Source organism: Ranitomeya variabilis, chromosome 4 (genome assembly GCF_051348905.1).
Source record: "Ranitomeya variabilis isolate aRanVar5 chromosome 4, aRanVar5.hap1, whole genome shotgun sequence".
Classification (NCBI taxonomy): domain Eukaryota; kingdom Metazoa; phylum Chordata; class Amphibia; order Anura; family Dendrobatidae; genus Ranitomeya; species Ranitomeya variabilis.
In genome coordinates, this window is record NC_135235.1 from 437,512,368 (window position 1) to 437,537,845 (window position 25,478).

Sequence of the window (25,478 nt, forward strand, 5' to 3'; positions counted from 1 at the left end):
TTCTGACTTTTTTTCTTTTTTTTCTTCCCCTTTGGTCATCTTCCAGGTACAGCACATGGGAACCTGAAGAAAACATCTTGGATGCTAGATTAGTTGCAGCTTTTGAGGACAGGTAAAGAAAAAATATAATTTTTTTTTTTTTTCTATCCTAAATTTGAAAAATATGCTTAAGGTTGGTAACACAAAGTGGCTATTTATCTCTTACCCCAGAGAGCGAGAGAGAGAATTGTATGGGCCAAAAAAGAGGGGTCCCAAGCCGAAGACTTTCCTTCTTAAGGTAACATTTGCGTATCATTCATTTATGCTCTGACTGACGCTGACTTTAAAGGGCCTCTGTCATCACAGAATGACTGTGCAAGCCATGTTCGTGTGTTCACCATCCAAACTGCTTGTTTTCCTTTTATCTCACTCCCCCTCGCCTCCTATCTTGATTGGCTGCTCTTGCTTTAGAGAGCCAGAGAAGTGCAGAGAAGGTGGATAGGTGCCCTTAACCCCTTCCCGACCTGTGACACAGCGTATGCGTCATGAAAGTCGGTGCCTTCCCGACCTGTGACGCATATGCTGTGTCACAGAATGATCGCGTCCCTGCAGATCGGGTGAAGGGGTTAACTCCGATTTCACCCGATCTGCAGAGACAGGGGGAGTGGTGCTTCAGCCCAGGGGGGGTGGCTTCACCCCCCCGTGGCTACGATCGCTCTGATTGGCTGTTGAAAGTGAAACTGCCAATCAGAGCGATTTGTAATATTTCACCCCAAAAAACGGTGAAATATTACAATCCAGCCATGGCCGATGCTGCAATATCATCGGCCATGGCTGGAAAACCTAATCTGCCCCCACCCCACCCCACCGATCGCCCCCCCAGTGCTCCGGTGCGCGGTCCGCCCCCCTAATTCGTTCTGTCCGCTCCTCCTGTCCGATCCCCCCCCGTGCTCCGGTGCCCCCTCCCTGTGCTCCGGTCCCCCCCCCCCGTGATCCGATCACCCCCCCTTCATACTTACCGGGCCTCCCGATGTCCGTCCAGCTTCTCCATGGGCGCCGCCATCTTATAATATGGCGGGCGCATGCGCACTGCGCCCGCAGAGTCTGCCGGCTGGCAGATTCATTTCAGAAGTATTTTGATCACTGCGATATAGCCTATCGCAGTGATCAAAATGAAAAAAAAGTAAATGACCCCCCTTTATCACCCCCATAGGGACAATAATAAAAATAAATAAAATATTTTTTTTTTTTTCTGCTAGGGTTAGGGTTAGAACTAGGGTTAGAATTAGGGGTAGGGTTAGGGTTAGGGGTAGGGTTAGGGCATGTGCACACAGTGCGGATTTGGCTGCGAATCCGCAGCGGATTGCCGCGGATCCGCAGCGGATCCGCCGCGGATCCGCAGCGGATCCGCAGCGGATTGGCCGCTGCGAATTCGTAGCAGTTTTCCATCAGGTTTACAGTACCATGTACACCTATGGAAAACCAAATCTGCTGTGCCCATGGTGCGGAAAATACCGTGCGGAAACGCTGTGTATTTTCCGCAGCATGTCAATTTTGTGCGGATTCCGCAGCGTTTTACACCTGTTCCTCAATAGGAATCCGCAGGTGAAATCCGCACAAAAAAACACTGGAAATCCGCTGTAAATCCGTAGGTAAAACGCAGTGCCTTTTACCTGCGGATTTTTCAAAAATGGTGCGGAAAAATCTCACACGAATCCGCAAAGTGGGCACATAGCCTTAGGGTTAGGGTTGGAATTAGAGTTAGGGTACCGTCTCACAGTGGCACTTTGATCGGTACGATCTGTGACGTTCCAGGGATATCCATACGATATCGCTGTGTGACACGCAGCAGCGATCAGGGACCCTGCTGAGAATCGTACGTCGTAGCAGATCGTTTGGAACTTTCTTTCGTCGCTGGATCTCCCACTGTCATCGCTGGATCGTTGTGTGTGACAGCTATCCAGCGATGCGTTCACTTGTAACCAGGGTAAACATCGGGTTACTAAGCGCAGGGCCGCGCTTAGTAACTCGATGTTTACCGTGGTTACCAGCGTAAAAGTAAAAAAAAAAAAAAAAAACGTACATACTCACATTCCGGTGTCCTTCAGGTCCCTTGCCGTCTGCTTCCCGCTCTGACTGTCTGCCGGCCGGAAAGTGAGAGCACAGCACAGCAGTGACGTCACCGCTGCGCTCTGCTCTCACTGTACGGCGGCACTCAGTCAGAGCGGGAAGCAGACGGCAAGGGACCTGAAGGACACCAAAATGTGAGTATGTACGTTTTTTTTTTTACTTTTACGCTGGTAACCACGGTAAACATCGAGTTACTAAGCGCGGCCCTGCGCTTAGTAACCCGATGTTTACCCTGGTTACCCGGGACCTTGGCATCGTTGGTCGCTGGAGAGCGGTCTGTGTGACAGCTCCCCAGCGACCACACAATGACTTTCCAACAATCACGGCCAGGTCGTATCGCTGGTCGTGATCGTTGGTAAATCGTTATGTGAGACGGTACCCTTAGGGTTGGAATTAGGGCTAGGGTTGGAAATAGGGTTAAGATTAGGCTTGTGGTTAGGGTTAAGGATAGGGTAAGGGTTGTGTTGGGGTTACAGTTGTGGGTAGGGTTGGGATTAGGGTTAGGATTAGGGTTGGATTTAGGGTTCCGGGTGTGTTGGGGTTAGGGTTGTGGTTAGGGGTGTGTTGGGGTTAGGGTTGTGATTAGGGTTATGGCTACAGTTGGGATTAGGGTTAGGGGTGTGTTGGGGTTAGTGTTGAAGTTAGAATTGAGGGGTTTTCACTGTTTAGGCACATCAGGGGTCTCCAAACGCAACATGGCGCCACCAATGATTCCAGCCAATCTTGCGTTCAAAAAGTCAAATGGTGCGCCCTCCCTTCCAAGCCCCGACGTGCGCCCAAACAGTGGTTTACCCCCACATATGGGATACCAGCGTACTCAGGACAAACTGGGCAACAACTATTGGGGTCCAATTTCTCCTGTTACCCTTGCAAAAATAAAAAATTACTTGCTAAAACATAATTTTGAGGAAAGAACAATTATTTTTTATTTTCACGGCTCTACGTTATAAACTTCTGTGAAACACTTGGGGGTTGAAAGTGCTCACCACACATCTAGATAAGATCCTTTTGGGGTCTAGTTTCCAAAATGGGGTCACTTGTGGGGTGTTTCTACTGTTTAGGCACATCAGGGGCTCTGCAAATGCAACGTGACGCCCGCAGACCATTCCATCAAAGTCTGCATTTCAAATGTCACTACTTCCCTTCCGAGCCCTGACGTGCGCCCAAACAGTGGTTTACCCCCACATATGGGGTACCAGCGTACTCACAACAAACTGGGCAACAAATATTGGGGTCCAATTTCTCCTGTTACCCTTGTGAAAATAAACAATTGCTTGCTAAAACATCTTTTTTGAGGAAAGAAAAATGATTTTTTATTTTCACGGCTCTGCGTTGTAAACTTCTGTGAAGCACTTGGGGGTTGAACGTGCTCACCACACATCTAGATAAGTTCCTTGGGGGGTCTAGTTTCCAAAATGGGGTCACTTGTGGGGGGTTTCTACTGTTTAGGCACATCAGGGGCTCTGCAAACATAACATGATTCCCACAGACCATTCCATCAAAGTCTGCATTCCAAATCGTCACTACTTCCCTTCCGAGCCCCGCCATGTGCCCAAACAGTGGTTTACCCCCACATATGGGGTATCAGCGTACTCAGGAGAAACTGGACAACAACTTTTGAGGTCAAATTTTTCCTGTTACCCTTGGGAAAATTAAAAAATTCTGGGCTAAAAAAATATTTTTGAGGAAAGAAAACACATTTTTTATTTTCACGTCTCTGCGTTATAAACTTCTGTGAAGCACTTGGGGGTTCAAAGTGCTCACCACACATCTAGATAAGTTCCCTTGGGGGTCTAGCTTCCAAAGTGGGGTCAATTGTGGGGAGTTCCTACTGTTTAGGCACATCAGGGGCTCTGCAAACGCAACGTGACGCCCGCAGAGCATTCCATTAAAGTTTGCATTTCAAAACGTCACTACTTCCCTTCCGCTCCCCGACGTGTGCCAAAACAGTGGTTTACCCCCACATATGGGGTATCAGCGTACTCAGGAGAAACTGGACAACAACTTTTGAGGTCAAATTTTTCCTGTTACCCTTGGGAAAATTAAAAAATTCTGGGCTAAAAAAATATTTTTGAGGAAAGAAAACACATTTTTTATTTTCACGTCTCTGCGTTATAAACTTCTGTGAAGCACTTGGGGGTTCAAAGTGCTCACCACACATCTAGATAAGTTCCCTTGGGGGTCTAGCTTCCAAAGTGGGGTCAATTGTGGGGAGTTCCTACTGTTTAGGCACATCAGGGGCTCTGCAAACGCAACGTGACGCCCGCAGAGCATTCCATTAAAGTTTGCATTTCAAAACGTCACTACTTCCCTTCCGCTCCCCGACGTGTGCCAAAACAGTGGTTTACCCCCACATATGGGGTATCAGCGTACTCAGGAGAAACTGCACGACAACTTTTGAGGTCCAATTTCTCCTGTTACCCTTGGGAAAATAAAAAATTGTGGGTTAAAAAATCATTTTTGAGGAAAGAAAAATAATTTTATATTTTCATGGCTCTGCGTTATAAACTTCTGTGAAGCACTTGAGGGTTCAAAGTGCTCACCACACATCTAGATTAGTTCCTTGGGAGGTCTAGTTTCCAAAATGGGGTCACTTGTAGGGGAGCTCTAATGTTTAGGCACACAGGGGCTCTCCGAACGCAACATGGTGTCCACTAACGATTGGAGCTAATTTTCCATTGAAAAAGTCAAATGGCGCGCCTTCCCTTCCAAGCCTTGCCGTGCACCCAAACAGTGGTTTACCCCCACATATGAGGTATCGGCGTACTCAGGAGAAATTGCCCAACAAATTTTAGGATCCATTTTATCCTGTTGCCCATGTGAAAATGAAAAAATTGAGGCTAAAAAAATTTTTTTGTGAAAAAAAAGTACTTTTTCATTTTTTACGGATCAATTTGTGAAGCACCTGAGAGTTTAAAGTGCTCACTATGCATCTAGATAAGTTCCTTGGGGGGTCTAGTTTCCAAAATGGGGTCACATGTGGGGGAGCTTCAATGTTTAGGCACACAGGGTCTCTCCAAACGCGACATGGTGTCCGCTAACGATGGAGATAATTTTCCATTCAAAAAGTCAAATGGCGCTCCTTCGCTTCCGAGCCCTGCCGTGCCCACAAACAGTGGTTTACCCCCACATATGAGGTATCAACGTACTCAGGACAAATTGGACAACAACTTTTGTGGTCCAGTTTCTCCTTTTACCCTTGGGAAAATAAAAAAATTGTTGCTAAAAGATCATTTTTGTGACTAAAAAGTTAAATGTTCACTTTTTCCTTCCATGTTGCTTCTGTTGTTGTGAAACACCTGAAGGGTTAATAAACTTCTTGAATGTGGTTTTGAGCACCTTGAGGGGTGCAGTTTTTAGAATGGTGTCACTTTTGGGTATTTTCAGCCATATAGAACCCTCAAACTGACTTCAAATGTGAGGTGGTCCCTAAAAAAAAATGGTTTTGTAAATTTTGTTGTAAAAATGAGAAATCACTGGTCAAATTTTAACCCTTATAACTTCCTAGCAAAAAAAAAAATTATTTCCAAAATTGTGCTGATGTAAAGTAGACATGTGGGAAATGTTATTTATTAACTATTTTGTGTCACATAACTCTCTGGTTTAACAGAATAAAAATTCAAAATGTGAAAATTGCAAAATTTTTGCCAAATTTCCGTTTTTTTCACAAATAAACTCAGAAATTATCGACCTAAATTTACCACTAACATGAAGCCCAATATGTCACGAAAAAACAATCTCAGAACCGCAAGGATCCGTTGAAGCGTTCCTGAGTTATTACCTCATAAAGGGACACTGGTCAGAATTGCAAAAAATGGCAAGGTCATTAAGGCCAAAATAGGCTGGGTCATGAAGGGGTTAAATGTGTGTGTTTTTTTTTGTTTTTTTTGTTTTGTTTTTTTTTCCCTCTCGCCAAGGGTGCCTGTACTGTGTTTGAACAGTCATTCTGTTTGAACAGGCTCGCGTTAAGTTGCACCCAAGTTTAAGCAGCAGAAAATGGGGAAAATAAATGTTTTTTTCACAGTAAATTAAACTTTTCTGGTGGTCTAAATGAATTAAATTGCTTTGTCAGTGTTTAGAAGACCTAGTAGAATTGATGTTATAAATTTCACTTAAACATAATAAAAATCTGCATTCACCAAAATGTGAATTTTTATTTTATTTTGCAATTTATTTCTTCTTAGATTTAGCCAAATGGCAGCCTGTGGATTCCATTTTCTAAGTTGTTGGCCATTAAAAAAACAAACTGTACTTTCCTTACTGCTAACTTCTCCGGATCCTTTCCAATATCCCTTCTGATCCACGTTACACCTATATACAGTACAGACCAAAAGTTTGGACACACCTTCTCATTTAAAGATTTTTCTGTATTTTCATGACTATGAAAATTGTACATTCACACTGAAGGCATCAAAACTATGAATTAACACATGTGGAATTATATACTTAACAAAAAAGTGTGAAACAACTGAAAATATGTCTTCTATTCTAGTTTCTTCAAAGTAGCCACCTTTTGCTGTGATGACTGCTTTGCACACTCTTGGCATTCCCTTGATGAACTTCAAGAGGTAGTCACCGAAAATGGTCTTCCAACAATCTTGAAGGAGTTCCCAGAGATGCTTAGCACTTGTTGGCCCTTTTGCCTTCACTCTGCAGTCCAGCTCACCCCAGACCATTTCAATTGGGTTCAGGTCTGGTGACTGTGGAGGCCAGGTCATCTGGCGTAGCACCCCATCACTGTCCTTCTTGGTCAAATAGCCCTTACACAGCCTGGAGGTGTGTTTGGGGCCATTGTCCTGTTGAAAAATAAATGATGGTCCAGCTAAACGCAAACCGGATGGAATAGCATGCTGCTGCAAGATGCTGTGGTAGCCATGCTGGTTCAGTATGCCTTCAATTTTGAATAAATCCCCAACAGTGTCACCAGCAAAGCACCCCCACACCATCACACCTCCTCCTCCATGCTTCACAGTGGGAACCAGGCATGTAGAGTCCATCCGTTCAACTTTTTTGCGTCGCACAAAGACACGGTGGTTGGAACCAAAGATCTCAAATTTGGACTCATCAGACCAAAGCACAGATTTCCACTGGTCTAATGTCCATTCCTTTTGTTCTTTAGCCCAAACAAGTCTCTTCTGCTTGTTGCCTGTCCTTCGCAGTGGTTTCCTAGCAGCTATTTTACCATGAAGGCCTGCTGCACAAAGTCTCCTCTTAACAGTTGTTGTAGAGATGTGTCTGCTGCTAGAACTCTGTGGCATTGGCCTGGTCTCTAATCTGAGCCTGCTGGTGACTCGGATAAACTTCCTCAGAAGCAGAGGTGACTCTTGGTCTTCTTTTCCTGGTTCCAGTCCTCATGTGAGCCAGTTTCTTTGTAGCGCTTGATGGTTTTTGCCACTGCACTTGGGGACACTTTCAAAATTTTCCCAATTTTTCTGACTGACTGACCTTCATTTCTTAAAGTAATGATGGCCAGTGGCCACTCATTTTTCTTTACCTAGCTGCTTTTTTTCTTGCCATAATACAAATTATAACAGTCTATTCAGTAGGACTATCAGCTGTGTATCCACCAGACTTCTGCTCAACACAACTGATGGTCCCAACCCCAATTATAAGGCAATAAATCCCACTTATTAAACCTGACAGGGCACACCTGTGAAGTGAAAACCATTTCTGGTGACTACCTCTTGAAACTCATCAAGAGAATGCCAAGAGTGTGCAAAGCAGTCATAACAGCAAAAGGTGGCTACTTTGAAGAACCTAGAATAGAAGATATATTTTCAGTTTCACACTTTTTTGTTAAGTATATAATTCCACATGTGTTAATTCATAGTCTTGATGCCTTCAGTGTGAATGTACATTTTTTATAGTCATGAAAATACAGAAAAAAAATCTTTAAATGAGAAGGTGTCAAATATTTTGGTCTGTACTGTATTTTTTTTTTTTTTTTTTTTTTTTAAACCCTTCTTTCCAGCTCTGACTCATATTTTTTTTTTTTTTTTTTTTAGTTCTTTATTGACTACAGGACCCTTGAAATCTGAATTTTATTTTGAGTAAAAATTTAGAATGAACTAAAAAGACATATTATTCATCAATTTGGCGAAAAGAAAATTGAACCAATACTGGCTCTTGCTCCAAAATGCGCAACTATATGAAGTGGGATAAGTAAATTAACAGTAGCAATTGTCTGACTGTGGGTTGTTTTACAATCAATCCCTGTAAATAGGTCTGTCCTAATCTTCCAAACATATTCATAAGAATATTGGCCTGCATAATAACCGCCAAGTTTTTTGAGAAAGTTTTCACTTTGGCAGAAAAACTCCAAATCCCTCCTCCATATCTTATAAGGTCTCAACCCCTTCACGACTTTATAATTTTCCATTTCTGCAGTTTCATTTTTTTTGCTCCCCTTCTTCCCAGAGCCATACTTTTTTTTTTTTTTGCACCGAAGTGATGTTTTTCACACCATTATGGGGTAGATACCATGTTTTGATCGCCTGTTATTGCATTTTGAGATGTTCACAAAACCTACAAAAAACAAAATGAGGAAAAACCTGCTGTACCTAAATAAGTAAAAAGCAAAAGTGCATTTAAATAACTCAGGCTTCTAAGGCTAGTTTCACATTTGCGTTTAAAAACGCAGCGTTTTTAACGCAAACGCAGGTGGTGAAAAAACGCATGTAAACGCGTGCAAACGCTGCATTTTTTTAGACGCATTGCATGCTGTAAAAAAAACGCAGCGTTTTGCCGCGTTTACATGCATTTTTTCCTGCGTTTGCGTTTTTGAAATGCATGCTGAGAAGTGTGTGACAGCTGCCAATCATCAATCAACAAGAAAACCCACTATAAATAGAAAGGGTTAGGGTTAGGATCCCTAGGGTTAGGGGTAGGGTTAGGATCCCTAGGGGTAGGGTTAGGGTTTGGATCCCTCACCTTGATGGTGGGGGGTGGCTTGTTAGGGGTAGGGTTAGGATCCCTAGGGGTAGGGTTAGGGCTAGGATCCCTAGGGTTAGGGGTAGGGTTAGGGTTTGGATCCCTTTATCTACTTGATGGTGGGGGGTGGCTTATCAGTGTGTATTCTTGTTTTTTTTCTATAAAAACGCATGCGTTTTAAACGGAAACAAACGCATGTGCTTAAAAACCCATGCGTTTACATAGACAGCAATACGTTTTTTTGCAGCAAAAAAAGCCTCTAGAAATTACTACATGTTGCATTTCCGCCAAAAAACGCAAGCATAGAAACGACTCATGCGTCGTCAAACGCGGCAAAACGCATGCAAAAAAAAGCGTTTTTTTGCGGTAAAACGCAGCGGCAAGAAACGCAAATGTGAAACCAGCCTTAGTAATACTGTTTTTGATCAAAAATGGCATAAAAGCCATCCCACCGTCGTCAAAGAAGCCCTGATCGGGACGGTCCTACACTGTCTAATATTAAAAACCTTACTATGTGTCAGAATTGACCTCCGTGTGTGAATAAGGGCAGACAAAAAGACCGGGTCCCGACCTGCGGACACCAGTCAGAAGCTTTAAATGTATTTACCAGCTCAGGAAAGGGAGGCCACGATCCGGCTTACACAGAATAAAAAAATCCAAACAAAAAAACACAAAATTGAGCTTGCATTAAGTTGGTATACATGCAGCACATAAATGCATGTTCACACTGGCTATTGGGACCCGGTCCTTTTGTCTGCCCTTATTCACACACTGAGGTCAACTCTGACACATCGTAAGGTTTTTAATATAAGACAGCGTAGAACAGTGCCGATCAGGGTCACCTTGTCGACGGTGGGATGGCTTTGCCATTTTTTTATTAAATAAAACAGTATAACTAGAACCCTGAGTTACTTAAATGCAATTCTCCTTTTTACTTATTTAGTTAACGCAAGGTTTTTGCTCATTTTGTTTCTGGTAAGTTTTTTTGTGTGCTTTATGGCCAATGTAAACATGCGTTTATGAGGGGGGAGGGGTTGGTGGGGGGGGGGGGGTTGTTGGGGAAAATACATGTATTGATGTCAAATGTTTCATTGAAATTTTATACTTAATAAAAATCTATTTGAGTTAAAAAAAAAAAAAAAAAAAAACACGCGTTTATGTGCTGCATGTATACCAACTTATACCAACATAATCCAAGCTTAGCTTTTTTTTTTTTTTTTTTTTTTTTACATGTTGCAGCAACGAAAAAACGTAATTGTGCCTTTTTTTTTTTTTTTTTTTCTCTCGTTACACTGTGTACCAATCAGATTAATTCTTCTTTTATATTTTAATTGGGTTTTTCTGAACTTGGCAGTACCAAATATGTAGTGGTGTGTTGTGTGGTATAGTCTATTTACTTGCTTCAATAGTCTCCTTAGACGAAGCCCTGCTATGTATAGCAAAAATCATCAGCAATGAACGCCAACCAGGGGCTAGCGTTCATATTGGATCAGCGATGACAAGCACGGGGGTCTTCTGCAAACACCCGGTTGTCATGCCGATCAATCAGGGCCCCTTGATTATGTGACCGAGGCGCCAATGGGCGGAGTTTGTGACGTGCGTGATAATGTTAAATGCTACTGTCAGTGATTGACAGCGGCGTGTAACATATTAAGGACCACGTTGGATTGCGATTCCACCCATGGCTGTTAGAGGCACTGACCAGCTGATCAAATCGGCTGTCATGTGCTGGAAAAGATGCAGGCTCCGCACTGGAGCCCACATCAAAGGTAAATACACGACCTATGACATACCATTAGGTCGTGAAGCGGTTAAAAACCACTGAGTTTTCAGGCTGTTAAAATGAGTCTGCGTGCTTGTAGCCACTGAGCAGAAACTTCAAATATTTTTTCAAAACTGTTCAAAAAACTGTGCACATGGCCAGTTTTAGCATCGAAAACTCAGCAAAAACCCTTTGTGTGCACATAGCCATTAATTGTCTTCTATAGACAGGCCGAGGAACATTCTACTCGCGCTTAGAATGTCATGTTATTACAAGCCCATCCTGTTTATGCTTAAATCATCACTCCCAATGAACAAACATTTTATTTGTCCGTCAGGTGATTGCTAGCCTGTGTAGATGTGCCTATCATAGGCCCATCTAAATGGGTCATAATTCGTAGTTGCTCAGTAGAAGTTGACCCTGATGAACTTGTCTTTTTCACATATGACACTTGTACTATGTATTTTTGAAGGATATTGTTTATTGTTGATGCTTGATGGACTTGAAATTATCATTGTATTTTAATTTTACAGGCACAGGCGAAAGCAAATGCGAAGACCTATGAATTTCGCAGTGAGTCTGCGCGAGGCTTAAGAGTTCCATATCCAGGGCATCCTTCTCCAGACATGCAGTCTAGGTCCAGAGAAGGCTTGAGAAGTATTCCTTCCTCTTCCCAGGAGAGTAGTGAAACTCAAGTTAACCTCTTTAATGAAAGGTTGGGAAGTTCAGATATTGGAGAACATTATCCTTTAAAGATTAAAAAGAAAAAAAGTCACCATGCCAAACTCCTTCACAAGGCCAATGTTCAGACCTTGAGAATGCCTCCTGCCAATCACACAAGTCAGACTGAACAAGTAAATAATTCTGCGAAAGCAGATAATTCTAGACCGCTGGAGTATCATTCCACACATGGTGTCATACAGCTTGCAAGACGTCAAAACTCAGATTTGGGATCTTCAAGTCAGATTGAACATTGTTTCATATCTAAAGAACATGGACTTGTGCAAACCACACAACATGGACTTGGAAAGTCAAGTACCGGCACCTCTTTACATAGGACAAAGAACAAGGGTGACCTCTTCAAAGATGGTGTCATCCCTAGAACTAAGATCAACTCTCAATGTCAGGAAAAGGTGTCTGACTTCTATGGGGAAGCACTGATAAAACGTGGGAGGAAGCCTTCCCTTATTGCCCGTATTCCTGTAGCCAGGATTTTTGGAGAGCCGGAAGAAGAACCATGGCGACCCCGAGTGGACAACTTGGAGAAAGTAGTAGTGACAGATGTGACTTCCAACTTTCTGACTGTGACTATAAAAGAAAGCAACACAGACCAAGGCTTTTTTAAGGATAAACGATAAGTATTTGTATATAGTATGTGAGTTGCTAAATTTCCTGTTCATGTTTTATGTTTTGGTGATTAAAAAAAAATCTATATATTTTGTTAGTTCTAATTAAAGTATTCTTTTTATTTTTTTTTATTTTTCCTCCCCCTACATTCACCCTGTGCATCCATCCAAAATCTGAGTTGGATATTCTAAATTTCCAGTGCACGCTTGTGTGTTTTTTTTGTTTGTTTTTTTGTTTTGTTTTTTTTTTTTTACTTGTATTTTATTTATTAGTTTTTTTTATTTTACATTGTACAACTACACAGACAGTGTATACACCCTGCCAAGTGGAAGGCAGTACAGTTTTTGTGCAACCATAAATTGTCGGTCTAATCAAGCTACTGAAACCATCCATGTTCAAAAATATTATCTAAAAAAACGAATTGTATTTGCCAGAACTGTGGTGTAAGACACATTGAAATGTTGCAATTTTTTTTGCTTTGACTTTGTGTTTTTATGCCCTTTCCAGCCAGCTACCACCAACCTTTAGAAAAGACGGTGGAGTTGCAGCAGAACCGGGCATGACCATTCATGCCTGACCAAATTTATGATAATTAACGCCACTAAAGTGGCGTAAATTACCGCAGATATGTTCTTCTGTAACATTTTCTAGAGGAGGCGCATGGCAGTTGAAGCATCATTTCTTAAAAGGCATATGTTCTGCAGTAAGATGTACTGAATTCCAGTTTTGATGAATCGGCCCAAAAATCTTCCAGATTTTTAGAGGGGAATTATGTGTATATATATTTTTTTTTTTCTTTTGTTATTCCATGCAACAGAATCTTGGACAGTTAAAATCTCCAAACATCCAATTTAAGGTGTCCATGCACGTTCTGTTTACAGTTGTCTCTTCTGACTCCCCCATACACATGAGCGTTGTATATTGTCAATGGAGAGGGGAGAAAGCCGCTGCCAGCGTCCCAAAAAATGTGGTTTTTGTTTTGATAGCAAAGGGGGATCTGGCCCTAAAGTCAAGTGCATGATCCTTCTATCCTCTGTCATCTTAGTCAGGAGGCCTTGTTATTTGTGGCCTGTCCCACCGATTCGACTTTCCGCTCACACACACTCAATTATTTTCAATAGTTATGAACAGAATTCTTTCTTGAAATATAAGGAATCATAAAAAAAATTATATTTTGGATATCAAGGTCCCTTGGGAGAGGATGCATTATAAGTTATTAGAGCTAAATAATTTCTTTATTTTTATGGTACCCAATCCCATTGATGTAGCCACCCAAATGAAAAGCTCCTTTTTTCTGTTTTTCTTTTCTTTTTGCACTTTAAAAGTATAAAGTTTTGTGACGTTCCTTTTCTGTGACCCAATAGAGTTCCTACAGCCGATGCTTTCCTTATGCAAATAGTGATGTCACTTATTCTTCTATAAAACAGTCATGTACAGAATGTTCTCAAAAATCCCTGTGTAATTCTTGACTTGGTCATTTTTTTTTTTTTCTATTAGTGTTTTACACTTGTATAAATGTAACCATATAGATATTATACATATAGAAGCTAATTATTAAATCATTATTACACTTATTGACTGCAATGATGTGCAATGGGCAATTTTAATACTAGCTGTGAAATCGGGTATCTACGAAAAAAAAAAAACATTAACTTTTAAAAGAAATACAGAGAATGTCTTTTTACACTACACCGTTATTGTTTTTATATTTGTACAGTTGCTTATTAAAAGGAAACTAAACATTCAGTCTATTCTATCTTCATCTGTTGCATGGTAGTAGCCATTTTGGGCTAGGAAGTGGCAGACTATAATGTCGAAAAGGATCGCCTTTAAAGTCCAGAGAAGTTTCTAAAGTGGTTGTCCAACCTATTCCAAAAGTTCCAAGTTGCAGTGATGACGAGTTAATAATCATAGGCTTTAATTTATGTAAAGGTATAAGCCGCTCCAGATGTGTCTCTGATCCTGGACCTAGCCTGCTGCAGACAATCGCAGGTCATATGACCAAAGAACTCGCTCTCGTCACATGTCCCTGAGCAAACTTCTAAAATGTGCCTGTGATGGATCCAAGTGGCTGGAGTATGTGAGTATCCAAAAAAGAAAAGAATGCCCAGCTTCACCGAATCCGTAAAAAAGAGTTTTTTTCTTTATTCACAAACTTTTAAGCATAGCGGATACAGACTTCAGCACGAACCATATGGGTAAGAATCTCAACGCGTTTCTGGAGACTAAGCTCCCTTAATCAGCTGTTTGCTGTTTGGAAGAATGGGCAAGAATTTCAGTCTTTCGATGTGCAAAACTGATAGAGACATACCCCAAGCAACTTGCAGCTGTAATCGCAGCAAAAAGTGGTGCAACAAAGTATTAAGTTAAAGGGGCCGAATAATATTGCACACCTCACTTTTCAGTTTTTGAGTTTCCACAAAAATTTAATATAACCAATAAATTTTGTTCAACTTCACAATTTTTTTCAACTTCACAATTGTGTTCCACTTGTCGATTCTTCACCAAAAAAATACATTTGGTATCTTTATGTTTTGAAGCATGATATGTGGGGAAAAGGTTGAAAAGTTCCAGGGAGCCGAATACTTTCGCAAGGCACTGTACTTGCTGTCCTGTAGTGGACAGGACTACTAGTCGGAGAACTAGCTTTAGGCCAGGATCACACATGTGAGAGATACGGCCAAGTCTCGCATGTTAATACCCGGCATTGCTGCCGTCACTCAGGAGCGAAGCGTGCGGCTGCATGTATTGCTATGCGGCCGCACGCTCTGCTCCTGAGTGACGGCGGCAATGCCGGGTATTAACATGCGAGACTCGGCCGTATTTCTCGCATGTGTGATCCCGGCCTTATAGAGAGGTGGAGAGCAGGTTTGTCCATCACTCAACTCATCAGCTAGATGTACACATTGCTAACGAAGACCTGTCGCCAGGGCAAAAATGTAGAGTTTTTGCTCTGATTTTCTTCCTACTTGTCTCCTGAGTATGACGTTTGTTTGTTCTTAATCCACTATAAGGTTCCACTACACTTTTGGTTTCATATGTTCCCTACTCCTGATAGATGGCAATTAAGAGAAGAGAAACATTTGAGCTGCTGATAGATTTCACTGACATCGTAATAATTGTATGTTGGGTGAACAGGTTGCTAATATTCCCAGAATATACATCTAATCTATTGTTAGGTTATGGTCTTGTCCTTTTTTGAAGTATGGTAGAATAGTTTTAGAGATGTGATGGTGATACCGAAGACTGGAAATTTGATCAGTGTTAATAGGCAGTGTTCGCTTAAGGGCTCATACTCCCTTGCGAGAAATACGGACTAGTGCAATCCAATAAAAAAATCAGATTGCACTTGGACTTGCATTCAATAAGTTACATCTCATCTGCGATTTATTTATTTATTTTTATTTTTTCCTCAGCTGAAATCGGACTGAGAAAAATCGCAGCATACTGCTGCGTATCTTGGGCAAGATTCGCCAATTTAAGTCAATGGGTGCGTGAAAAAAAAAAATTGCGATTTTTATGCACCGGTGTCCTTTGAAAAGCCAGCAATTCATGTCCGGCATACAGTAAAATCATACTGACAGGTATAAGTGTCTAATACTGTTAGTAGTGTGTGTGTAAAATTTGGGGCCTGTATGTATTTAATAAAAGAACGTTTTCACGGAGAAAACTGGTGTGAGCTCCCGCGCAATTTTCTGCCCCAGAGAGGGAAAGCTAGTGACTGAGGGCAGATATTAATAGTCTAGAAAGGGTCCATGGTTATTGCTCCCCTTCCCCCGGCTGAAAATATCTGCCCCCAGCCACCCCAGTAAAGGCGCATCTGTAAGATGTGCCAAATCCGTCACTTAGCCTCTCTCTTCCCACTGCCCTGTAGTGGTGGCATATTAGGGGTTAATGTCACCTTTGTATTGTAAAGTGACATTAAGCCTTGCTTAGTAATGAGCAGGTGTCAATAAGACACCTATCCATTACTAATCCTAGTTTTTAAAGGGTTAAACACACACACACGCACAATAACGTATCTTAATGAAATGAAAGAACACACAGTTTTGCCATCTTCATTCTTCTGCCAATCCAAATGATGCCCTCCATCTCCTGTAATAAATTAAAAATTTTAAAAAACAACAATATACCCATACCTGTCTGGCGTACAGTCAGTCCAATGCCATAAACCATATCTGGGGTATATATATACAGTACAGACTAAAAGTTTGGACACACCTTCTCATTTAAAGATTTTTCTGTATTTTCCTGACTATGAAAATTGAAAATTCACACTGAAGGCATCAAAACTATGAATTAACACATGTGGAATTTATACTTAATTTCAGTTGTTTCACACTTTTTTGTTATGTCTTACATTCTAGGTTCTTCAAAGTAGCCACCTTTTTCTTTGATGACTGCTTTGCACACTCTTGGCATTCTCTTGATGAGCTTCAAGAGGTAGTCACTGGGAATGGTTTTCACTTCACAGGTGTGCCCTGTCAGGTTTAATAAGTGGGATTTCTTGCCTTATAAATGGGGTTGGGACCATCAGTTGAGTTGAGCAGAAGTCTGGTGGATACACAGCTGATAATCCTACTGAATAGACTGTTAGCTGCTTTTTTCTTGCCATAATACAAATTCTAAGTAAAGAAAAACGAGTGGCCATCATTACTTTAAGAAATGAAGGTCAGTCAGTCTGAAAAATTGGGAAAACTTTGAAAGTGTCCCCAAGTGCAGTGGCAAAATCCATCAAGCGCTACAAAGAAACTGGCTCCCATGATGACCGCCCCAGGAAAGGAAGACCAAGAGTCACCTCTGCTTCTGAGGATAAGTTTATCCGAGTCACCAGCCTCAGAAATCGCAGGTTAACAGCAGCTCAGATTAGAGACCAGGTCAATGCCACACAGAGTTCAAGCAGCAGAGACATCTCTACAACAACTGTTAGGGCTTGTTTCCATTTGCGAGAAACACAGCCGTATCCCGCATGTGGAAACCAAGCTCTGGTGTCGGTACTTTGGAGCGGAGCGTGCAGCTCCATGTGTTCCTATACGGCCGCACGCTCTGCTCTGGAGTGCCTGCACCACAGCTTGGTTTTCACATGTGAGACACGGACGTGTTTCTCGCAAATGGAAACAAGCCATTAAAAGGAGACTTTGTGCAGCAGGCCTTCATGGTAAAATAGCTGCTAGGAAACCACTGCTAAGGAAAGGCAACAAGTCGAAGAGACTTCTTTGGGCTAAAGCACACAAGAAAATTAGACCAGTGGAAATCTGTGCTTTGGTCTGATGAGTCCAAATATGAGATCTTTGGTTCCAACCACCGTTTCTTTGTGTGAAGCAGAAAAGGTGAACGGATGGACTCTACATGCCTGGTTCCCACTGTGAAGCATGGAGGAGGAGGTGTGATGGTGTGGGGGTGCTTTGCTGGTGACACTGTTGGGGATTTATTCAAAACTGAAGATATAGTGAACCAGCATGGCTACAACAGCATCTTGCAGCAGCATGCTATTCCATCCAGTTTGCATTTAGTTGGACCATCATTTATTGTTCAACAGGACAATGACCCCCAAACACACCTCCAGGCTGTGTAAGGGCTATTTGACCAAGATGGAGGTGATGGGGTGCTACGCCAGATGACCTGGCCTCCACAGTCACCAGACTTGAACCCAATCGAGATGGATTGGGGTGAGCTGGACCGCAGAGTGAAGGCAAAAGGGCCAACAAGTGCTAAGCATCTCTGGGAACTCCTTCAAGATTGTTGGAAGACCATTCCTGGTGACTACTTCTTGAAGCTCATCAAGAGAATGCCAAGAGTGTGCAAAGCAGTCATCACAGAAAAAGGTGGCTACTTTGAAGAACCTAAAATATAAGACATATTTTCAGTTGTTTCACACTTTTTTGTTAAGTATATAATTCCACATGTGTTAATTCATAGTTTTGATGCCTTCAGTGTGAATGTACAATTTTCATAGTCATCAAAATAAAGGAAAATATTTAAATGAGAAGGTATATCCAAACTTTTGATCCGTACTGTAGTTTACAACCGGGAGCGGTGCTAATGCTATCGCCCCAGCTGTAAACCACTGAGGAAAGAATGAGAAACTGCCGGCTTCAGCATCAGTGATGTCAGCGCAGACTCCCAGCCTGACCCGAGGTGGACTCTTGAGAGTGGGAAAATGACAGTTGATGACAATTTATCTCCTGTAAATAACTTTTGTGGTGAACCTCTCGCCTTTTAATAATTTTTGTGTTATTACAAGGGTGTATTTTGGTCAATTAACAAAATATAACTTATACCTGCAAAGCTATTATTTCTCATTTTGAGACCAATGCATCTATTTTTCTTTTCCACATTGATTTTACAAAAGGATTGGATGATCAGCAGCAGCCTGTGGTTAGATTAAGTACCCCATAATTATTTCCATTACTTGAATGGCAGTTCTAAACTACATGGCTAAGATGTGTGTGTAAGATGGCTAAGTAGCTTATTCTGCATGAGGGTGCGGTTTTCAGATGGAAATCATGTTGTTGTTGTTTTTTTTAACTTCTCATTATCTATGGCTAATCCTGGTTAATCCAGTACCTATTACCTACTTTACTTCCCTTTTTTTTTTTTGTCAACTTGAAGAGCTGCTTCACTGTTTTTTCCCATGACCAGGGTCATTACATAGTGGCGGAGGCAAACCGAGCTAAAGAGGAAACAGAGTAATTAAATTGAAGGGTGTAGTTTGAACATTATTTCTTTTGTTTAGCTTTAGTGGTCTAGTCTGGGAATTGGATTATTGAATTTAAATGTTTTTGTGTAAATTGAGTTATAGTATGAGTATGCGTTTTTTGGACATACAGCATTTCACTTCTTTCAGCGTTTTTCACCCATTGACTTGAATGTGTGTTGAAAAAACGCAGGTATCATTATTTGCTGTATTTTTACTGCTGAAAATCCAAGGACATTAGCATGGACAAAGAGAAAAAAAAAACGCATCAAAAACGCACCAAATACGCAGCAAAAACGCCCTGTGTGAACTTACCCTTACACTTTATTTTTTTCCCTTGTGTTACAGAGAGGGCCACTCCAGGAAGTTTGTAAGTTCTTAACGAGTAACCATTGTTTACATATTTATTTTATCAATTAATAGTACACCTAAAAATGAGCAATTTATTAGTTGAATTTGCTTTTCCCTACTAGAAATCTGTCTTCAGTAAATCCAGGTTTTCACATTACTAATAGGTGATGACAGTTACCGATCATACAATTCTATGGAGAAGAGAGGAGTAGACAGACCTTTTTAAGGGGGTTTGTCAGCCCCAAAAATGGAAATTAAACCATTCATCCTTTCAGATAGAGAATGTAGGCTTTTATTAAAAAAAGGCATATATATTTTTCTTTATTGAAAAAAATATCACAAGTAAATGAGTGGGCTCTGGAGTACCCTTGGCATGACTAAGGCTGTGTGCACACGTAGCAGATTTTTTGCGTTTTTTTCGCGGTTTTCGCTATAAAACCGCAAAAAAACCCGCTAACATTAAGCATCCTATGTAACAGAATGCAATCCGCATTTTTTGTGCACATGCTGCATTTTTTTCCTGAGCGGAATCGCATTCCAGAAAAAGACGCAGCATGTTCATTAAAATTGCGGAATCGCGGCGATTCTGCACACATAGGAGTGCATTGATCTGCTAGAAATTTGCCGCGGTTTTATGCGGATTTTGTGCGGATTTGATGCGGATTTTATGCAGTTTTTCCCACTGCGGATTTCTATTACGGAACGGTGCAGAAACGCTGCAGATCCGCACAAAAGAAGTGACATGCACTTCTTTTAAATCCGCAGCATTTCCGCACTGATTTTTCCGCACAGCTTTTTTTTTACCCATTGATTTACATTGTACTGTACATCACAGTGCGGATCTGCAGCGTTTCTACGCGGAAAAATCCGCTGCGGATCCGCACTAAATCCGCATCGTGTGCACATAGCCTGATACTGCATTTGGTTTAATCTGAGCAGAAAGTAAGGTTGATTGGGTGACACCTCACAGTACAGATGGACAATTAACCAAAACATACTGCAAAAGCTACCCAAGAGTTTTTAAGACAAAGAGGCTGACTCGGTCATTGCAGAATATTTCATCACCAGATCTCGGCCCCATCGAGCATGCATTTCACATGCTTAGGGCTCATACTCACTTGTGTGAAACTCGGATGAGTCTTGCATGTTAATACCCGGCGCTGCTGCCGGCACTTAGATCAGAGCGTGTGACCGCATAAGGAATACATGCAGCCGCACGCTCCGCTCCTCTATGTCAGGTGCAGTGCCGGGTACAGTGCCGGGTATTGCCGTGCGAGACTCATTCAAGTTTCGCGCAAGTGAGTATGAGCCCTTAAGGGTATATTTCCACGTTCAGTATTTGCTGCGGAGTGGACCGTGTACAGCCGCAGCGTCCAATCTGCAGCGGCCAGATGTTACAGCATAGTGGAGGGGATTTTATGAAATCCCATCTCCACTATGTGTTCAACGACGCAGGTGGCAGACCTGCATATACGCACCTGCGGCGCGTCTTTATAGACTGCCGCATGTCTATTTATCTTGCGGAGATGCTTAGTCTCCGCAAGTTAAATAGCACGCGGTGTATAGGACGCGGTGATTCCATGTGTTCAATGAACACATGCAGAATCACCGCACGTTCAAAACCTGGCAGCGCTTTGAACAGAGCGGTTATCTGCTGCATCCAAATCGCTGCCTTAACGGAACGTGGAAACATACCCTAAGGGAAAACTTAAGGCAGAAAGGCTCACAAACAAGTAACTACTGAAGTCAGCTGCAGTAAAGGCCTGGTAAAGCACCACAAAGTCGAAAAGTCAGTGTTTGGTGACGTCTAAGGCTTCCAGACTTCAGACAGTCATTGCCTGCAAATTATTCTTTACAAAGTATTAAAAATCAACATTTTATTTATGGTAAAGTTAATTTTTCCACTTACTTTTGGAGGAGACATTTTAGAAAAATGGCTGCAATTCCTAAACGTTTCACAGGATATTTTTGTTCAACCCCTTTAATTAAACCTGTATGTCTCCACTTCAATTACATCTCAGTTGTTTAGTTTTAAATCCAAAATTGTGAGATACAGAACCCAAATCGCGAAGATTCTGTCACTGTTCAGTATTTCTGGACCTAACTATACAGGAAAAACTGCATTGATATTTGAAAAAGTTAGTTACTCTTCCCATAGTGACAAAAAAAGTTTTTAAAAAAAGTTTGCTAAAATAATCAAATATTTGCAGAAGCAGTGCCTTAAGTTTCATTTGGTTGGGTTGCATCACTTTTCTCTGCTGAAATCTTTGCAAAATTAATATACACATCTCCAATAGGAATCAATTGGAAATTACATTTTTCCCATCACCCATGACAGCACCACCTGAGAGAGGGGATCTGCCCTTCAAGGACAGAAAACCAACAGACATAAAAGAGCGGTGCCTCTCGACCATCTTAGTTGGTTTCCTGTCCTGGAGGGAAGCTTGTTAAAATGGCAGCAGAATAAAGAAAATTATTTCCAGACCTGGGCTGGTCTGTTTCTGGCAGGGCACCGTCTCTCCTGCGGCTGGTGCCAGGGACCTGGAAGTTCTGCGGTCGATCCAAAGGGGCCTGCTTTATTGGACGCGCACAATCGGCGGTACCATTACCTTATGGTCACCCGATGGCCATGCTTGCCGGCTGCTCAGGCGCAAGACACTATCCAGGAAATTGTGCCCTGATGACGTATGCAAGTGAAAAAGGAAGAAAAGCGGTAGCAGACCCATGTCTTCTAGCATGTCTCCGGCAATGCATACGCAGGGCATGCTGGAACTGATGCACCCTGATGATAAGTGCATCAGGGGTCCGGAGGGGGCATCCTTCCATGAGTTGTAGTGGGTCCCCCATGTTAAATAGGGTCTGACGGCACTGAGAGTGCTTTGCCTCCAGGTCTCCTTCCCATTTAAGATGGAGGCACAGCAGCAGGGAAGAAGGGAAGAAGCAACAGTAAGGCCTGCCAGTGTAGCAGAGTGGGTCGTGAGTCCATTGTTCCAGAGAGGAACAGTCTTGTGACTTGGTCCAGCCTCCGAATCCAGTAACCTTTAAGTAAACAATTGGTGGAGAATGATCTTCGTGAATGTTCACCATTATGTGTGGTGATGGGGTGGGGGGGCGGGATTATGTGTGGTAATGGGGTGGCGGGATTATGTGTGGTGATGGAGTGGGGGGCGGTATTATGTGTGGTGATGTGGTGGGGGGGCGGGATTATGTGTGGTAATGTGGTGGGGGGGCGAGGTTATGTGTGGTAATGTGGTGGGGGCGGGATTATGTGTGGTAATGTGGTGGGGGGATTATGTGTGGTGATGAGGTGGGGGCAGGGTTGTGTGTGTTGATGGAATGGGGGGGCGGGATTATGTGTGGTCATGGGGTGGGGGGGGCAGGATTATGTGTGGTGATGTGGTGGGGGGCCTGGATTATGTGTGGTGATGTGGTGGGGGGCAGGATTTTGTGTGGTAATGTGGTGGGGGGCTGGATTTTGTGTGGTAATGTGGTGTGGGGTGGGATTATCTGTGGTAATGTGGTGGGGCGGGATTATGTGTGGTAATGTGGTGGGGGGCAGGATTATCTGTAGTAATGTGGTGGGGGGGCGGGATTATGTGTGGTAATGTGGTGGGGGGTGGGATTATGTGTGGTTATGTGGTGGGGGCGGGATTATGTGTGGTAATGTGGTGGTGGGCGGGATTATCTGTAGTAATGTGGTGGGGGGCGGGATTATGTGTGGTAATGTGGTGGGGGCGAGATTATGTGTGGTAATGTGGTGGGGGCGGGATTATCTGTGGTAATGTGGTGGGGGGCGGGATTATGTGTAGTACTGTGGTGGGGTGGCGGGATTATGAGTGGTAATGTGGTGGGGGGTGGGATTATCTGTAGTAATGTGGTGGGGGCGGGATTATGTGTAGTACTGTGGTGGGGTGGCGGGATTATGAGTGGTAATGTGGTGGGGGGTGGGATTATCTGTAGTAATGTGGTGGGGGCGGGATTATGTGTGGTAATGTGGTGGGGGGTGGGATTATGTGTGGTAATGTGGTGGGGGGGCGGGAATATGTGTGGTTATGTGGTGGGGGGCGGGATTATGTGTGGTTATGTGGTGGGGGGCTGGATTATGTGTGGTAATGTGGTGGGGGCAGGATTATCTGTAGTAACGTGGTGGCGGGCGGGATTATGTGTGGTAATGTGGTGGGGGGGCAGGATTATCTGTAGTAATGTGGTGGGGGGCGGGAGTATGTGTGGTAATGTGGTGGGGGGGCAAGATTATCTGTGGTAATGTGGTGGGGGGTGGGATTATGTGTGGTAATGTGGTGGGGGGCGGGATTATGTGTGGTAATGTGGTGGGGGGGCGGGATTATGTGTAGTAATGTGGTGGGGTGGCGGGATTATGTGTGGTAATGTGGTGGGGGCGGGATTATCTGTAGTAATGTGGTGGGGGCAGGATTATCTGTGGTAATGTGGTGGGGGGCGGGATTATGTGTAGTAATGTGGTGGGGTGGCGGGATTGTGTGGTGAGGGGGCGGGATTATGTGTGGTAATGGAGTGGGGGGGCGGGATTATGTGTGGTGATGTGTTGGGGGGACGGGGTTGTGTGGTGATATGTTGGGGGCAGGATTATGTGTGGTGATGTGGTGGGGGGGCGGGATTATGTATGGTGATGTGGTGGGGGGCGGGACTTGTGTGTGGTAATGGGGTGGGGGGCAGGATTGTGTGTGGTGATGTGGTGGGGGGTGGAGCTACTGTGCAGGGGGCGGGATTAGCGAGTAATCATGATGCCTCTTATATATATAGATAGTGTGCATGTACATGTAATAAACTGACTCACCAGTGATGTCTCTAGGTAAATTCCTTAATCTTAGCTTTTCATATTCATCCAGCACAGACTGCCATCACTTCTTCTAGCCAGTACTCGTCTTTGCAGAAAATTAAGTTTTTTTAGAGCACCGCTTGCAGAGCAAATTACTTATTTTTTCCAACCTTCTACACTACACCAGATGAAGAAAAAAAGGCGACATAGTGTCGCTTTGCACAGTAATAGGACCCCCCTCCATTGAAAACAGTATCCTCAAAAAACAAAATACATCAGTGCAGTAATAATATACCTTAATTAGCCCCTACAGTAATAATGTCCCCCATACTGGCCCTCTTGTGTCTCATTCCTGGCTCCAGCCATATGTTGCATTATCCTGGCCTCATATGTTCTCCCATCCTGCCCTCATGAATTTCCATCCTGCCCCATATGATCTCCCCATTCTGCCCCATCTGTCTTATGATCCTGCCTCATCTGTCCCATTATCCTGCCCCATGATTGACCTAGCTGTGTGGCATGGGTCATTGTCCTGCTGGAGAAACCAGTCCTCAGAGTTGGGGAACATTGCCTGAGCAGAAGGAAGCAAGCTTTTTTCAGGATAACCTTGTATGCGGCTTGATTCATACGTCCTTCGCAAAGATTGACCTGTCCAATTCCAGCCTTGCTGAAGCATTCCCCAGAACATCACTGATCCACCACCAAATTTCACAGTGGTTGCAACACACTGTGGCTTGTATGCCTCTCCAGGTCTCCGTCTAACCATTAGACTTCCAGGTGTTGGGCAAAGCAGAAAATTAGACTCATCAGAGAAGATTCCCTTACTTCAGTCCTCTATGGTCCAATCCTTATGGTCTTTGGCAAACTTCAGCCTGGCTTTTTTTCCAGCTTTATATGACTTGAGGCCTGCCTCTAGGAGCCTGTTACGAACTGTTCTTGCCATGCACTACACCCCAGCTGCCATTTGCCATTCCTTTTGTAGGTCAATGGATGTCATCCTGCGGTTGCTGAGTGACATTTTTAATAAGATGACGGTCATCCGGGTCAGTGGAGAGTCGTTTTTGCCCTCTGCCGGGCTGTAGCCTTGTAGTCCCCAATGTCTGCTGCTTGACCTTGTTGTGATGGACTGCTGTCTTCAGAATTTTAAGGATGGAGGCAGCATGAAGCTCACTGTGTCCCTCTGCTAGCAAAGCCAGAATTGAGCCTTTCTTTTCCTCACTCAAGACTTTTCTTTTCAACTTCTTTGGCATGGTTAAAGGTTATTTTTTCATTCCTATTGCCTACTGCAAGAGGTTTGTGAACACCACAGCAGTGTTTTTTTCGTTCATTTCGTTTCATTCGTTAAACAAGATTTGGTTCAGGTGATGACCTAATCATAAGCACATTAAGTAGAATAAGGTGTATTCTGGTTGGAATTCAACTTACACTGGAATGGAATGGCTGTCAGACATGTAGAGAAGCTGATTTTTATAAAACTGTCAATAAAA

General features: G+C 43.0%; 1 protein-coding gene across 1 annotated transcript in view; it reads left to right on the forward strand.

Moving 5' to 3' along the window:
- CBX8 (chromobox 8) overlaps positions 1-13,894 on the forward strand; it is a 31,601-nt gene extending 17,707 nt beyond the window's left edge. The window contains exons 3-5 of the mRNA XM_077251440.1: positions 47-112; positions 211-277; positions 11,335-13,894. Of these exons, the coding sequence (XP_077107555.1) occupies positions 47-112; positions 211-277; positions 11,335-12,159 (958 nt within the window). The 3' untranslated portion in view covers positions 12,160-13,894. The remainder of the gene's footprint in view (positions 1-46; positions 113-210; positions 278-11,334) is intronic.
- The last annotated feature ends 11,584 nt before the right edge of the window (positions 13,895-25,478 follow it).